A 15,390-nucleotide genomic window follows, 5' to 3' on the forward strand; every position below is an offset into this window, starting at 1 on the left:
AGAGGTACCACTTTAGCTAATGGGGCCTCACACTGCTGCTGCGCGAATTCTGTTCTCATCCTGAAGCAAAGTTCTTAACCCGAGGTACTATTTCTGGGTTAGCGGAGTCTGTAATCTGAAGCGTCTGTAACCGAAGATACCACTGTAATCCTGAACCATAATTCAGTACACTGGATCTGCTACATAGATGTAGCATGTCAGTTTCAGAGTCTTTATGATTTTGAAAATGGTGTTTTGCTATTGGGGAATGCTGTGGGAATGTGGACAGAAAAAGTCTTCTTCCCTATGTATTCGATTTCCCATTCCTTGTGGGTAGCCAGTGGAAACCACCGCTGGACCTGAAGGTAAACCAAAGTGAGAAATTCCGTTCTGCTGATTTTACTGGGGTCACTTTCTCTCCCTGTCTTTTTACAGCTGCCCCAAGGTTGGCTGCAGTAACCTCACCGTCAGGAGATCAGACCTGGTGCCGGATGAAGCCGTTAAGAGAGCAATCGACAGTCAGAGTAAACAGAGCCGGTCAACACAGTAGAAGTCAGCTGGCACTCCCGGCGGCTGTTACGACAAAGAAAATGTGATGTTAGAAGAGGTCGCCTGAGATAAGTTGCTGATTGCCAGGTGGTTGTGTAACCGGTTGTTATTTCAAGTATTCCAATTGCAGGCAAAGTTGAAGGTCTGACCTGTCGCCGAAAGCATTTTCCTTGCTCCTTCGAGAGTCCCAGGCGCAAAACGCTGCCACCCAACCTGTTTTTTAATTCCTTTTTAAAAATGTCACCCAGCAGTTGACGTCTTGCGTTCTGTAAATAAAAACGTATTTTTCTCATTGCCAGAGTCTGCTAAGTAAAAGCGTTCATGTTGCAAAGCAACCCCTTAAATCTTTTTAAGGAAAGGCCTACGCTTGGCTAACGCTGCAGTTCCATAATAGGCTGGTCTGAAGGCATGCAAGGCCAACTCCATGTCAAAGCTAAGCAGGGCTGAGTCTGATCAGAGCCTGGATGGGCGACCACCTGGGAACCACACTTGGGCTCTGGGAGGGAAGAAAGGCAGGATGTAAATGTGGGGAGATTAATAAAGGCCTCCCCCTACTTACAGTTGATTCACATGCAACTGTATATATGTGTAACCAGTGGTGTAGTGTTGCCCCAGGTGCAGAATTGTTAAAGGTAAAGGTACCCCTGCCCGTACGGGCCAGTCGTGTCCGACTCTAGGGTTGTGCGCTCATCTCGCTTAAGAGGCCGGGAGCCAGCGCTATCCAAAGACACTTCCGGGTCACGTGGCCAGCGTGACGAAGCTGCTCTGGCGAGCCAGCACCCGCGCAGCACACGGAAATGCCGTTCACCTTCCCACCGGAGCGGTACCTATTTATCTACTTGCACTTAGGGGTGCTTTCGAACTGCTAGGTGGGCGGGAGCTGGGACCGAACTACGGGAGCTCACCCCGCCGCGGGGATTCGAACCGCCGACCATACGATCGGCAAGTCCTAGGCACTGAGGTTTTAGCCACAGCGCCACCTGCGTCCCTTGCAGAATTGTTAGGGGCACAAAATTTCAACACCCGGTTCTGCCTCAATACAGCCCCGTTGAAAACAGCTTCTCCGTGTGACCTGGAAAGTGACCTCTTAAGACAATGGAACAACTCTTGTTTTCTTATCTCTGAGGTTGACATGGACACTATTAGGCAGTTGAATACACATGCGTACTCCATTTTCCTCCCTCCCCACCCCCACCGCATGGCTGGCAACCCACACTACGCTACTGTGTGCAGTGCCAGGAAATAAATAGATTCAAACCAGGAAGTAGTGGGAGAGAGCTGGAGAGTCCTTGTGGCTCCCTGGAGCCCAAAGAGGACGTCAGTGAGGGCAGAGGAAGCCCCAAAGAAACCCGAAGCACAGCTTTGTTTAGGTTGCTCAGCTTCCCCACCTAACAGCTGGTGTGCGGGGTAGCACAGCAGCAGCGGCTTTCCAGCTCATCCTCCAGCCGGCCCCAGAGCTTCAGCTCCATATATTTTGGTCTGGATTGGGGAGAGCTCTGGAGAACAGGAAAAATCTGGTTTTCAGAGGCTTTATAGAGGGTTCTCCCTACTTAAACGCAATTTTTGATTCTGTGCATGGGTACCCAGAACGTAACCCCACATTATGGGGAGATGTCTGTAAATAATAATAATAATAAATAATAAATTTTTATTTATACCCCGCCCTCCCCAGCCAAGACCGGGCTCAGGGCGGCTAACAACCAATAATAAAAACAAGTTGATTAAAATACAATTTAAAAGATTAAGATACAACATTAAAACAATTAGGGAGCAATCTCTTCATAGGAGGAGAAAGGAAAAAGAAAGAGGGGGAAGGAATCAAACTGATTCTGAGCCAAAGGCCAGGTGGAACAACTCTGTTTTACACGCCCTGCGAAAAGAGATCAGATCCCGCAGGGCCCTGGTCTCATGAGACAGAGCATTCCACCAGGCCGGAGCCAGTGTTGAGAAGGCCCTGGCTCTGGTTGAGGCTAATCTAACTTCCTTAGGGCCCGGGACCTCTAGGGTGTTGCTGTATATGGACCTTAAGGTCCTCCGTGGGGCATACCAGGAGAGGTGGTCCCATAGGTACGAGGGTGCTAGGCCATGAAGGGCTTTAAAAGTCAAGACCAGCACCTTAAATCTGACCCTGTACTCCACCGGGAGCCAGTGCAGCTGGAAAAGCACTGGGTGAATATACTCCCATGGCAGAGACCCCGGGAGGAGCCTCGCTGCAGCATTCTGCACCCGCTGGAGTTTCTGGGACAGCTTCAAGGGCAGCCCCGCAAATAAGGCTGTTGTGTTACAAAGGTACATCAAGGCCAGGTAGAATGACCACTGACGGGCAGGAATGAGTCCTGTGACTATTTGGTCTGGGTGAGCCAAAGGAGGGGGCCACACCATCTCATCTGATACAGCCAAGTGGTGTGGCAGCTGCTGGAGGCAATAGTTCTTACAGTGGTCATCCGAGCAACACCTCTTGGAAAAATCCTCATTGCAAGCACGTCATTCTTTCAGCTTCTCCGGAGCGTGACGATTCCAGGAGTGGGGAGGGCTGCTGGAAGAATGCTGGCAATCATTTGAAGCGCAGCATTTCACGGTAAAAAGCGCATGGGCCATTGCATCAATCGCCCCGCACAGCGGGTGGAAACTCTTGCCACATACTTGATGTTGTTTTTACCTTTCCTTCATCCCTCGCTCGGATTAAGCAACACCTGATGAAGCCATGAAACCCAGAGGGCAAGACCCTTGTAAACAAGAGGCAAAGAGCATTCAGGCAGGAGAGACCTGCCTCTGGCTTAAAGACATGCTCTGCTCTCCTGCAGGTGTGCACAATTGCTGGCACGCCAAACCAAGCCACGCTGCCCACCGCCATGCTGGCATCGGGGCAGGGCTATGCCTTGAAACTGCAATGAGAGGGGCTGCCAGGCAGCTGGTGGAACACCGTCCAAGACAGGTGGGCTCTTGGTTTAGGAAGCTGAGCAGATTTGCTCGACAAGCTGACATTTCCCCCAGTTTTATTTTCAATGGAAGAAGCTGCTTTGATTGGCGTTTGTCCATACGCTTTCCCTCTGATTCCAAGCCAAGGAACCGGGAAACAAATGTTTTCTTGCCTTGCAGTCTACACACACTCGTTTTGGCTTTCGACGTTCCGTTGTTGTTGTTTTCCTCCCTCCGCAGAGCCATAATTCTGCGTGAAACGTTAGGAAACAGATGCCAGTCAGCAGGCAGCACTGGGCTAGGCAAACCAATAGCATGAAGCCATTTCCTGTGTCTAGATGTTCCTTTGGGATGTCTGGTCCATGCTGCACTGACCGAGCATCTTTCCTTTGTATAAGAAGCTGGTAGAATAGGCTGGGATGGTCCTAGTGGTCAAGGTGTTGGTAGGAACACTAAGCCTTTGGCCCATATCCATGTCAGTGTTTGTTTGCTTACATTCATCCCTTCTGTGTCTCTTTCTTTTACCTCTGAGAAAGCTTATGCTGGAATAAGGTGCCACACGACTCTTGGCTGCTGCTGCTACAGTGGACCTAACAGTGTTAACACCTCTCCCTGTGACACTTGTCATTCAATTCCTTCCTTCTGTTGTCTCACCCACTACTGCCATTCTAAATATGTGGCTGTCTTCTGCAACATGTTGTTAACACACCAATAGGATGTTAACAGTGGACCCTCCACACTTCAACCTAATTTATTAGTTGTTCCCAATGTTTCTACATTATTGCCTGCTGCAGAAGCACTCTTGTGATGTAGCGCAGCAAAAACAGGACATTCCCTCCCCCCCCCCAAAAAACCACCCTACGGTATTTATGGTATTTAAAGTTGCAGGATATCAGCCTGCATAGCTCAGTTGGTTAGAGCGTGGTGCTGATAAAGCCATTGTTGCAGGTTCGATCCCTGTATGGGACAGAGCCTCTCCTCCTTACAGAGGGGAGGAGTTGTGAGCAGGAGCCGTTTCCTGCGTTGGCAGGGGGGCGTTCCAGCCCCTGCCCAGCTGGCCTGGCTGCTGCACCACGCCCCCAGGTAGCCAACCAATCAGGTGGAGTCTTGGGGGCGGGGTTTTGCCACTCCCATGCGGCCGTGGCAGCACTTCCCTTTCATTCCGCTGCTGGTTTTCGTCGGATCACCCACCCACCCTCCCTTTAGTTCATTGCTTGGCTCTTGACATTGCTATGGACCTGTGGTTGGTTGCCTTGGTTGTCCAATGGGCCTGGTAAGAATTTTCATCCAACTGGCAAATTGGCACCGGCCACTTGGTTTTCCGCCTACCTGGTAGCAAATCGTCACAACTTTTAGGTATTGGCGGTTAGGCATTGGAATATGTTTGTGTGTTGGAGAGCAGGGTGTGGCCATCGCCTACCCCTCCACTTTATGGGTATTCCAGTAAAGGAACCAGGCAGTCATGGATCCTGTCCGATGCCCTTGCTGGTGGCTAGGGCCATGGCACGACCCCCGGTGACATCAGGGGAAGCTTTCAGTTGTATTTGCATGAACAGGCTCCCCCCACTGGTGGTTAACCCTTGATAGACTCACCCATCTCACGCTCTGTTGTTTTATCCAATGCCTAAGCCAATACCTCTCACGTGCTGTAATCAGTTGTGGCCTTTTTTAGCCCGTTAACCTAATATACTGTGTCCATGTGTCTTTCTAATACCCAAGCGGGTGGCGGGTCCTTGAATCACAACTGCATATCCCTGCATTGCAAGGGGTTGAACTAGATAATCCTCGGGATCCCTCCCAGCTCTGCAATTCTGTGATCCAGCAGGAGGCTGTGTTCTTATGGACAAATTCATGGCTATGTTCTACCTTCACTGCTGCTGGAATCTGCAGGTGAGCAGAGTGCTGTTGCACTCACGTCCAGCTTGCAGGCTCCCCACGGACATCTGGTTGGCCACCGTGATGCTGGACTAGACAATTCACTGGTCTCATCCAGCACATTTGTCCCCCCCCCCAATTTTATAACACAAATAACACAAACAGAAAAACAAACAATACAAACAAATTCTTGTCATATCCTTATTTTTTCTAAACATTGTTAAGTGGGCTTCCCCAAGTCCCACCTATCTGGTTTTCATTTTACTTCATCTTTAGCAGTTTCCACATATCATAGTTTCTAACCATCTTTTTTTTAAAATCACACTTAAAATAACTTCTCATTTTATCACTTACAAATAATACTATTTTAAAATACACTATCTTCTACTTCTAACCCTACATCCTATATCCACTTACAAAGCTATTCTAAGATTTAAATATTAACATATTTTTTTCAAATATTCCTTAAACTTCTTCCAGTCTTCTTCCACCGTCTCTTCTCTCTGGTCTCAGAGTCTCCCGGCCAGTTCGGCAAGTTCCATATAATCCATCATCTTCATCTGCCATTCTTTTATAGTTGGTAAATCTTGTTTCTTCCAGCAGATGTGTTGCATTCTTAAGATACAAGACATACACCACTTGGGGTGAGGAAGCACTATGTCCACCCCAAAACATTTGCAGGCACAAACTGGAAAAGCAGGATTGTGTATAACTACCCCAATAACCTCATGAGCACAAATCATGAATGCACAATGACACCAGAAAATTTGTCCTTAGAGGAGACCCATTGAAATAAATGGACCTAAGTTAATGTCCATTGTTTTCAATGGGCCTCCTCCGAGTATGGCTAATGCTGGTGCGATCCTAAGCTCCTCGCTTCATGCGCATACAACATGGTGTTGTATAAATACGGAATAAAAACAGTACAGGCAGTGGTATAGCGTGGGGGGTGCAGGGAGGGCCGGCTGCACCGGGTGCAACATCTGGGGGGGGGGGCGTGCTAAAATCCACCGGTTAGGGGGCGCAAATTACTTGCCTTGCCCCGGGTGCTGACAACCCACGCTACGCCACTGAGTACAGGAGCAGTCCTGAAATGGACGTCATTCCAAGCCATCTGAAAGGGTCATTGGAAGACTCCCATGCCTGACAATACAATACAACCTTTCCTGTTTCTTTGCTTGGCATCAAGCACACATGCAGCCGAATTATCCCTGATAAGATAGCCACGTGCATAAGCAAGGAGGGCTGATTGTAACTTCGAACTGTGCAATGGCAGCTTGGAGAAGATCAAACTCACAAAATAAAAGAGGGAAATGAAAGCCATGCCATCGGTAATGAATTTTATATCCTTAACTGCAAGCACTCTGCCTGTTCTCTTTCAACTGGATGCAGAAGTGTCTTTCCTGACGGCAAGTCATTTGAGCTTTCAAAGCTGCCTTATATTGTACCTTCAGCCCACAAGCCTAGTTAGAGGGCAATCATTTCTGTTTTGGCAATTTGAACCTGCAAAAAAATAATAATAATTGATCAAGTGAAAGGAGAGGGCCTTTTTAGTTGTGGCTCCCCATCTGTGGAATGCTCTCCCCAATGAGGTCTGCCTGGTGCCTTCACTGATATCTTTTTTGGCACCAGGTAAAGATGTACATTCCCCACCCCCATCCCTGTATTTTGATAGGCTAAGGCAGCCTTTCTCAGCTTTGGGTCTCCAGATACTGTTGGACTACAACTCCCATCATCCATGGCCGCTTGTCCTGCTAGCTAAGGATGATGGAAGTTGTAGTCCAACATTTGGGAACCCAATTTTGGAAAGGCTGGGCTAAGGCAATGCTCTTTTGTTAACTAGCGTGCTGCCGAATTTCCCTGCGGCTGTTACGTGGGGTTGTTTCTTTCTGTTTTTATGGTGTAATGTATTTATATTTTAAATGTGTTATAAATCGCTTGGAGACCTTTGGGTAACGAAAGACAAATTAGACAAATATGAAGACTTATTTTTCCAGGCCAAAAGGAAAAACGGGAAATGAAAAGACACTGACTGGAGTGTTTTCACTTGTGTAATCAACGTCTGGGGCATGTGAAGAGGGGGGAGGGATATTGAATGGGGTTTCAAAGCTCGTCTCTCTGATTTGCAAATATCCCATAATAACAACAACAAAGGATGCTTTCATGCTGCGTAGATTGGAAAGGAGCGAAGTCAGGAGATGAGTGTTCATAAGATGTTGGCTGAGGTCCTTCGCACTCCTGGCACAAACCCCTGTCTCTTTCGCTAGGGCTAATGATGCCCTGAAGCTTCAAGAACAGAGGTGTCTCCCTTTGTTAAGCATGGGAGCAGTCACATGCCTACAGGGGATCGCGGCTACTTCCTATCACTGGATTCATCCATTATTGTTGCATTGAACATTTAGGGAGAAAGAGAATTTGAGGACAGGGGGCTTTGTGGTGAGACTCCACCTCACTTTCCTAAGTAAGCGTGTGCTTGGCTTACATGGAAGTTGTACAGTCATACCTCGGGTTGAATGTGCTTCAGGTTGAGCACTTTTGGGTTGCGCTCCGCAACAACCTGGAAGTAACGGAGCATGTTACTTCCAGGTTTCACCGCTCGCGCATGCGCAGACGCTCAAAATTACATCATGCGCGGAAGTGGCAAAACGCGGCATGCGCAGATGCGCTGTCATGTCTTACATTCTATTCAGGATGCGAACGGGGCTCCAGAACGGATCCCGTTCACATCCCGAGGTACCACTGTACTGGTGGAACGACAACCGGATTCTGTTAACAAAGCCCTTTTCGGTTTCACGTGTGGCGTTAAGGCCTTCCAGGTTCACTCAAGCACCAAAATGCTTGGAAATTAAAGCTGCTAAGGGCCACACCCTTTTGCTATTTAGGAAATATATAGATGCAGTGCTGTTTTTCTAGAAAAAGAGGTGCCGGAACTTACCATGAACGCCTCCCTCGTTCTCTTGGAAAGGCAATGGCGCCCAACTCAGAGGTGCCAGAATTGAGTTCTGGTGTGTTTCAGCTGGAAAAAAAGACCTGTACATATTGTTTGGTATCTTACCTTGTGGTTAGTTCCATCTGCCTTGGATCTGTATGGCTGTCAGTGGCAGAGAGGTGGACCCAAACCCCAGATTTGTCTGTTCCCTGAAATCAACACACGTTGTCAATGTAGCTATCTTGCAAACTAAGCTACCACCCCATGTTGCAAGTAGACATCACGTAATTCCTACTAGCAAGTAATAAGGCATGGGTGATGCCGCCCAGAGATGCACTAGGATGACTCGGAAAGAGAGGGACTGTAGATCATTGGTAGGTGCCCTGTGCTGTATGCAGGAAAGTCCTGGGTTCAATTCCTGGCATCCAGGTGCAAGGAACCTTTAACCCTCCAGATGTTGCTGAACTTCAACCAGCATTATCCTTGCCATTGGGCTTGTAATTATTGAACGTGTAGCCACTCTCGCAAGGAAGAGTTCAAATGCAGGGAGCTGTGTGTGTGTTTGTGTATTGGGCAACCTAGTCAGATGGGTCAGGTACAAATAAATAACAAAACAACAACACGGAGAGTCGGTATTTATGGTTCCAACTACAGTGGTACCTCGGGTTACATACACTTCAGGTTACATACGCTTCAGGTTACAGACTCCACTAACCCAGAAATAGCACCTTGGGTTAACTTTGCTTCAGGATGAGAACAGAAATCGTGCTCTGGCGGCGTGGCGGCAGCAGGAGGCCCCATTAGCTAAAGTGGTGCTTCAGGTTAAAAACAGTTTCAGGTTAAGAACGGACCTCCGGAACGAATTAAGTACTTAAGCCAAGGTACCACTGTATCCGTCACAAGAGAAGGTAAGAAAATAATAATGAATAAGTACCCCCCGCCCAAAAAAAAGGTTCACAATAGCAAGGTGTGATATGGAGAAGTTAAAAATTTGACGCAAACTTTTAGAAGCTGCAAAAGCAAAGTTTGCAGCTGCTACTAAAAGAGTTATCCTAGTACAACAGGTCGTAGAATACGGCTTCCTCCATTCTAATCTGGTGCGAACAATAGTAAAACGTGAAATCCTCATTATCACAAAAGGAAGATGTCTCAGTTATTGCTTGCTCTCCATCACCTGTGCTCTGGAAAGAAAAAGTCCCAAGAGCTGTGCTCTCCCTGTGTTCCTCCTTCACTACTAGCCATAGTGCTGTGCGAGTTCTGTACACACAGCAAGTAGGGTTGTGCTTTTCTGTGTGGGTTTTGCTTCCAGGCATTCTTTCAGGAACTCAGGAGAAATGTGCAACTGTGCCTATTTTATCACCACGCTCTAATCCCACAGTCGGAGCACACCTGCGTGTTAGAGAATTCCCCCTGTTCTCAGGGGCTGAGCTCTAGTATGGAAAACAGCATCATCATCATCATCATGATGTTTATTATTTATACCCTGGCCATCTGGCTGAGTTGCCCCAGCTGCTCTGGGCAACTTCTGAGGCCTGAGCCCAGATGAATTCTGGCTCAAGTTCAGCCTCATGTTTTTTTCCCTTTTTCTAAATGCCAAAACAACGTCGAGTAGAAAAATAACAACTAAGCAGCCCTTTCTGCAAAGCGTTGGCCTGTCTCTCCAGTGGTGCTGTTGAATCAGTTATCTCCCCCGCCACAGGTCTTCGTAGCATTCTTCCCACGCTGAGTCATTGCAGTAGTATTCTGTTGTCAGGCTTCTCCGCTACCACCCAAGCAGTGAGACAAGTTGTCACCCTCAACAAGCCTGCCAGCAGCTGACACGAAAAACGCTCCCTGCTCGGCAGTTGTTCCGTTCCGTAGTAACTTCCACCCACTTCCAGCGAAGTTTGTGAAACGAAAGGGCCGTGACAGCCCCAAAAGAATAGGAGAGGAAGAAAAGGTGTGGGGAGAAACTGGATTTTTTCGGTAAAGCATATGGCTGGAACCCAGGGGAAAATCTCACATTAATAGGAGAAAACTCTCACATTATTCTCTTCGCCACCCATGCACAGTGCATGTCATCAGGACGTTACATGTGATCTGTCCCCATATTTATGGTTGCTTGCTCACATCAGATGCTGTGTTTTCTGCTACCTCTCCCTTTTTTATTGTGCTAGAACATGGTTAGGCAAACTAAGGCCCAATCGCCTTCTAAATCCGGCCCATGGACAGTCCTGGAATCAGCGTGTTTTACATGAGTAGAATGTGTGCTTTTATTTAAAATGCATCTCTGGGTTATTTGTGGGGCATAGGAATTCATTCATTTTCTCTCTCCAAAATATATTCTGGCTTCCCACAAGGTCTGAGGGACAGTGGACCTGGCCCCCTGCTGAAAAAGTTTGCCAACCCCTGTGCTAGAAGATGACTTTCAACTGTTTTGGGTGCCTTAAGTTGTTGGCCATCAACTGGGAAGGAGAGGTCCTGAACAATTTAGGAAACATAGGAACACAGCTTGCCTTGGTCCATCTGTCTGTAGTGGACTGTTGTAGATGCAGAGGAATGGTGGGAAGGAGGAGGAGGAGGAGGAAGAGGAGTTTGGATTTGATATCCTGCTTTATCACTACCCTAAGGAGTCTCAAGGGACGCGGGTGGCGCTGTGGGTTAAACCACAGAGCCTAGGACTTGCTGATCAGAAGGTCGGCAGTTCGAATCCCCGTGACGGGGTGAGCTCCCGTTGTTCAGTCCCTGCTCCTGCCCACCTAGCAGTTCGAAAGCACACCAGTGCAAGTAGATAAATAGGTATCGCTCTGGCGGGAAGGTAAATGGTGTTTCTGTGTGCTGCTCTGGTTCACCAGAAGCGGCTTAGTCATGCTGGCCACATGACCCGGAAGCTGTACACCGGCTCCCTTGGCCAATAAAGCGAGATGAGCGCCGCAACCCCAGAGTCGGTCACGACTGGACCTAATGGTCAGGAGTCCCTTTACCCTTTACTTAAGGAGTCTCAAAGCGGGTAACATTCTCATTTCCCTTCCTCCCCCACAACAAACAGGAACCAGCTGGGGAGCCCCCAAGGGAAGAAGGCTCGGAGCCCTGGGATTTTGGGTTGGATGACAATGAGTGGTCAGAGAGAGAAGACTGGGAGGAGGAGGTGTTGGAAGCTGAAGAGATAACAGGGCTTAGTGAGCTGGGAGAGTCTGTGGCAGAGAGAGGTCCAGAAGCAGAAGCTGAAGCGAAGGGAGCCCAAGAGGCAGGGATAAGTCAGGCTGGTGAAGAGTCACAGGTGTCTCCTCCTGCTGCTGCTGTGACAAACTCCCCTCCTCCCAGGTCTTGCAGAACCAGAAGAGGCATGAAAAGGGCGGAGAAGTTAGCTTCAAACAGACGCAATGGGGAAAACCCTTGAGAGGAGGGTACTTAGACGGCTATAGGGAAGCGGGGACTCTAAGTCTCAGCAACTCATCTGCTCATTAGACCTGACACTCTGTGCAGATTGAGTTCTTGCTAATGAAGAGTTAACTCCAACTTTGAACAGTGTGATTTACTGCCGGCTCGCTCCTGACACTAGCTCAGCGTTGTTTGCACTGATGGCTGTCCAGAGGCATTCCCAGCTTTACCTGGGGGGTGCTAAAATTGAACCTGAGACCTTTACGTTTAAAGCAAGTGTGCTGCCACTGAGCTCTAGCGCTTCCTTCAAAAAGAAGAGCTCTTCTGGACGCAGGGCATCCTTTCGTCTGTCCTGAATCTGGCACCAATCCATTTTTAAGTGTGCATGTGTGTGTGTTTTGAGAGAGAGAGTTAGAGGTGTATATTGCAAGAAATTATAAATGGTCCCAAACTGCAGTTGGGAGTTAAGAGGCAAGTCCACTTCAGACCGTTCTGAAACGGTGGGTTAGAAGAAGAAGAAGAAGAGGAGGAGGAGTTTGGATTTGATATCCCGCTTTATCACTACCTGAAGGAGCCTCAAAGCGGCTAACATTCTCCTTTCCCTTCCTCCCCCACAACAAACACTCTGTGAGGTGAGTGGGGCTGAGAGACTTCAGAGAAGTGTGACTAGCCCAAGGTCACCCAGCAGCTGCATGTGGAGGAGCGGGGAATCGAACCCGGTTCACCAGATTATGAGTCTACCGCTCTTAACCATTACACCACACTGGTGTAGAAAGCAAGATTGAGGAAGTCTACATCGTCCTTCCTTAGGGAAGACCTGGCTGGTGGCACAGACGACCAACATCCTCCTGCAGATCGCCAGCTCTAGGCTTGTTGAGACCTTAGATCCTGGCTGGCATGTTTCCATCTGTGGGGCTGGGGGGGGGGAAGGCTGCCTATCAGAGAGAGGTGGCACATGCAGCTCTGTGTGCCTTCGCTTCCCATCCAAGCACATGGTTAGCGCTATAAAAATATTAATAGGAGTTGCAGATTACTCACTGGGTTGCTGTGAGGTCAAACAAGACAAAGCACTCAGCGCGGTGACAAACAGCGATCGTAAAACGATGGCAAAGCTCTGACAGCCTCTGCCCACCTCTTCTATCAGCGGAGCAGATTGTGCAGCTTACGTGTTGAACCCAGTGGCATTGAGCCCCCTTAATGGGATTTCCCCACCCCCTAAGCACAGAAATTGCTGCTGGCTGTGTCTGTGACCAAGTACTTCACTCAGCTATCTGCTATCTGCGTGCCCCAGATAGCTGGGGCTGCCTGTGGGCCTCAGGGCCAAATCCAGGCTGACAGTTATTAGGTTCACCCACCTGCACCTGCCAACCCATAGATAAAAGAGGCGTATGACTGTTGGCTGTGAGTTGCTGGCAGCCCCTAAGGACCTAGTTCTCATTGAGTTTGCAAGTGACAGGTAATTGAATGCTCCAGACAAAAAGAGAAACCCCCACCCAAGCAGGTCAGGGAATCCTTTTGCTTCGCATCTAGTTTCCTATGTGCATAGATGGGGCATCATCCTGAACTGCAGAGTTGGAAAGGATATAATAATAGTAATAATTTTAATATTTATACCCCACCCATCTGGCTGGGTTGCCCCAGCCACTCTGGGTGGCTTCCAACACGTTAATAACAACCACCTGATCCAATGCAAAAAAAAAAGTCGCAGTAACTCTAAAATAAACAACTTGTATCAAATTAAAGCAATATTCAATAATCCATTAGAATCTAATAGCAAACAGAAACATTAGAGATCAGTAAATAATAATTAAATAGTTCACACCCAGCAATTACAGTAAATAATTATAGTAAGCTATAAATAAAAATAATGGCAAGTCACAGTGCATAAAATACCACAAAATATACAACAGGATCCGACTGAGAAACAAGGACACACAACTTACCGTATTTTTCGCTCTATAAGACGCACCAGACCATAAGACGCACCTAGTTTTTGGAGGAGGAAAACAAGAAAAAAAATATTCTGAATCTCAGAAGCCAGAACAACAAGAGGGATCGCTGCGCAGCGAAAGCAGCAATCCCTCTTGCTGTTCTGGCTTCTGGGATAGCTGCGCAGCGTGCATTCGCTCCATAAGACGCACACACATTTCCCCTTACTTTTTAGGAGGGAAAAAGTGAGTCTTATAGAGCAAAAAATACGGTAATTAAAAAAATCACTGAAAGTATCCCAAGGCTCATATAGTCCAACGTCCTGCAAGGAAGACTGAGGGTCCCACCACCTTACAAAATAGTCCATTCCACTGTCAAACAGCTCACCTGAAGAGTGAGTCTGAGCTTGCCGTTTGAAGTGGTACAAAAAAGGTAAAGGACCCCTGGATGGTTAAGTCCAGCCAAAGGCAACTAAGGGGTTGCAGCGCTCCTCTCACTTTCAGGCCGAGGGAGCCAGCGTTTGTCCACAGACAGCTTTCTGGGTCATGTAGCCAGCAGGACTAAACCGCTTCTGGCGCAATGGGACAGCATGACAGAAACCAGAGTGCATGGAAATGCCGTTTACCCTCCCGCCGGAGCGGTACCTATTTATCTACTTGCACTGGCGTGCTTTTGAACTGCTAGGTTGGCAGGAGCAGGGACAGAGCAACGGACAGCGCTCACCCCGTCATGGGGATTCAAACCACTGACCTTCCGATCGGCAAGCCCAAGAGGCTCAGTGGTTTAGACCACAGTGGTACACTTCAGATACTGGATGGCCACTTTGGTGAGAGATCTTGGCCCCAGTGTAGGCCTCAGTAATTGGCAGACCTGCAGAGGTTCCTGTACACCACCAACTCTCACCAGCCCCAGCCAGGTCAGGGGTAGTGGGAATTATAGTTCACCCACATCTGGAGGTCCACAGTTTCTGCAGCCCTGCCCTAATGTCGACCCCTGTAACAGTGCAGAGAATCTGCTTTGCATGCAGAAGGTCCCAGGTTCAAATCCCGGCATCTCCCAAGTCCCACTTGAAATTCTGGAGTGATGTTGCCAGTCTGTGTAGACAGTTGCTAAACAGCGTAGATGAAAGTACAGTAATTATTACTATTCTTTACTTATATGTCGCCCATCTGGCTAGCTTGCCCCCAGCCACTCTGGGAGGCTTCCAACAAATGAACAACATGAAGCACAGTAAAACACCAAACATTTGAAAAATTCCCTATGCATGTTAGAACCACAGAATTCTAGAGGCGGTTGGGGTCCTGAGGGTCATCTAGTCCAACCCCCTGCAACGCAGGAACATTTTTGCCCAGTGTAGGGCTCGAACCCACAACCTTGAGTATTAAGAGTCTCACGCTGTACCAACTGAGCCGCCTATGTAGTTGCTGAACGATGAGGCTAGAAGACCCAGAAATGATGCACTTTGAAAGGAAAGGCGAGTGGCTGAGAAAGCATTTGCAGAACCTTTCCCTGGTGTCATCATGTAGGGAAGCAGCAAATGGAACCCCCAGGATATCCTCCTTGAACAAATGCAGTTCTTGTTTTTAGTGTTCAGATGCATTAATGGGACTGATATGCTATGAGTCATCCAGCACAAGGTATTGCATGTGCTTCTTAAAATACACTGAAAGTAGCTCATGGCAAGCTGGCCACTGGCCTTGCGGTTTGTGTATCTCTTTGGAGATCTCCAAAAGTACCTGTATTCCTGGAACATATGATTCTGCGGATGGTGACCTCAAGCAGTAAATTTGCCTCTAGCATCAGCAGATGGTACTGATTGTATCTGCCACTTAGCGGATGATCTGCCCTAC

The 15,390-nt window shown here is 48.2% G+C and overlaps 1 protein-coding gene across 3 annotated transcripts in view; it reads left to right on the forward strand.

Annotated features, from left to right (window-relative positions):
• The window catches only part of NSMCE2 (NSE2 (MMS21) homolog, SMC5-SMC6 complex SUMO ligase), a 199,273-nt gene extending 198,451 nt beyond the window's left edge, over nt 1-822 (forward strand). For all 3 annotated transcript variants that reach the window (XM_083622330.1, XM_083622328.1, XM_083622329.1), the window contains exon 7: nt 415-822. In XM_083622330.1, coding sequence (XP_083478456.1) covers nt 415-529 — 115 coding nt within the window. In that variant the 3' untranslated portion in view covers nt 530-822. The remainder of the gene's footprint in view (nt 1-414) is intronic.
• Nucleotides 823-15,390: the final 14,568 nt, after the last annotated feature.

The sequence above is a fragment of the Podarcis filfolensis genome, assembly GCF_964270895.1.
Source record: "Podarcis filfolensis genome assembly, chromosome: 7".
NCBI lineage: Eukaryota > Metazoa > Chordata > Lepidosauria > Squamata > Lacertidae > Podarcis > Podarcis filfolensis.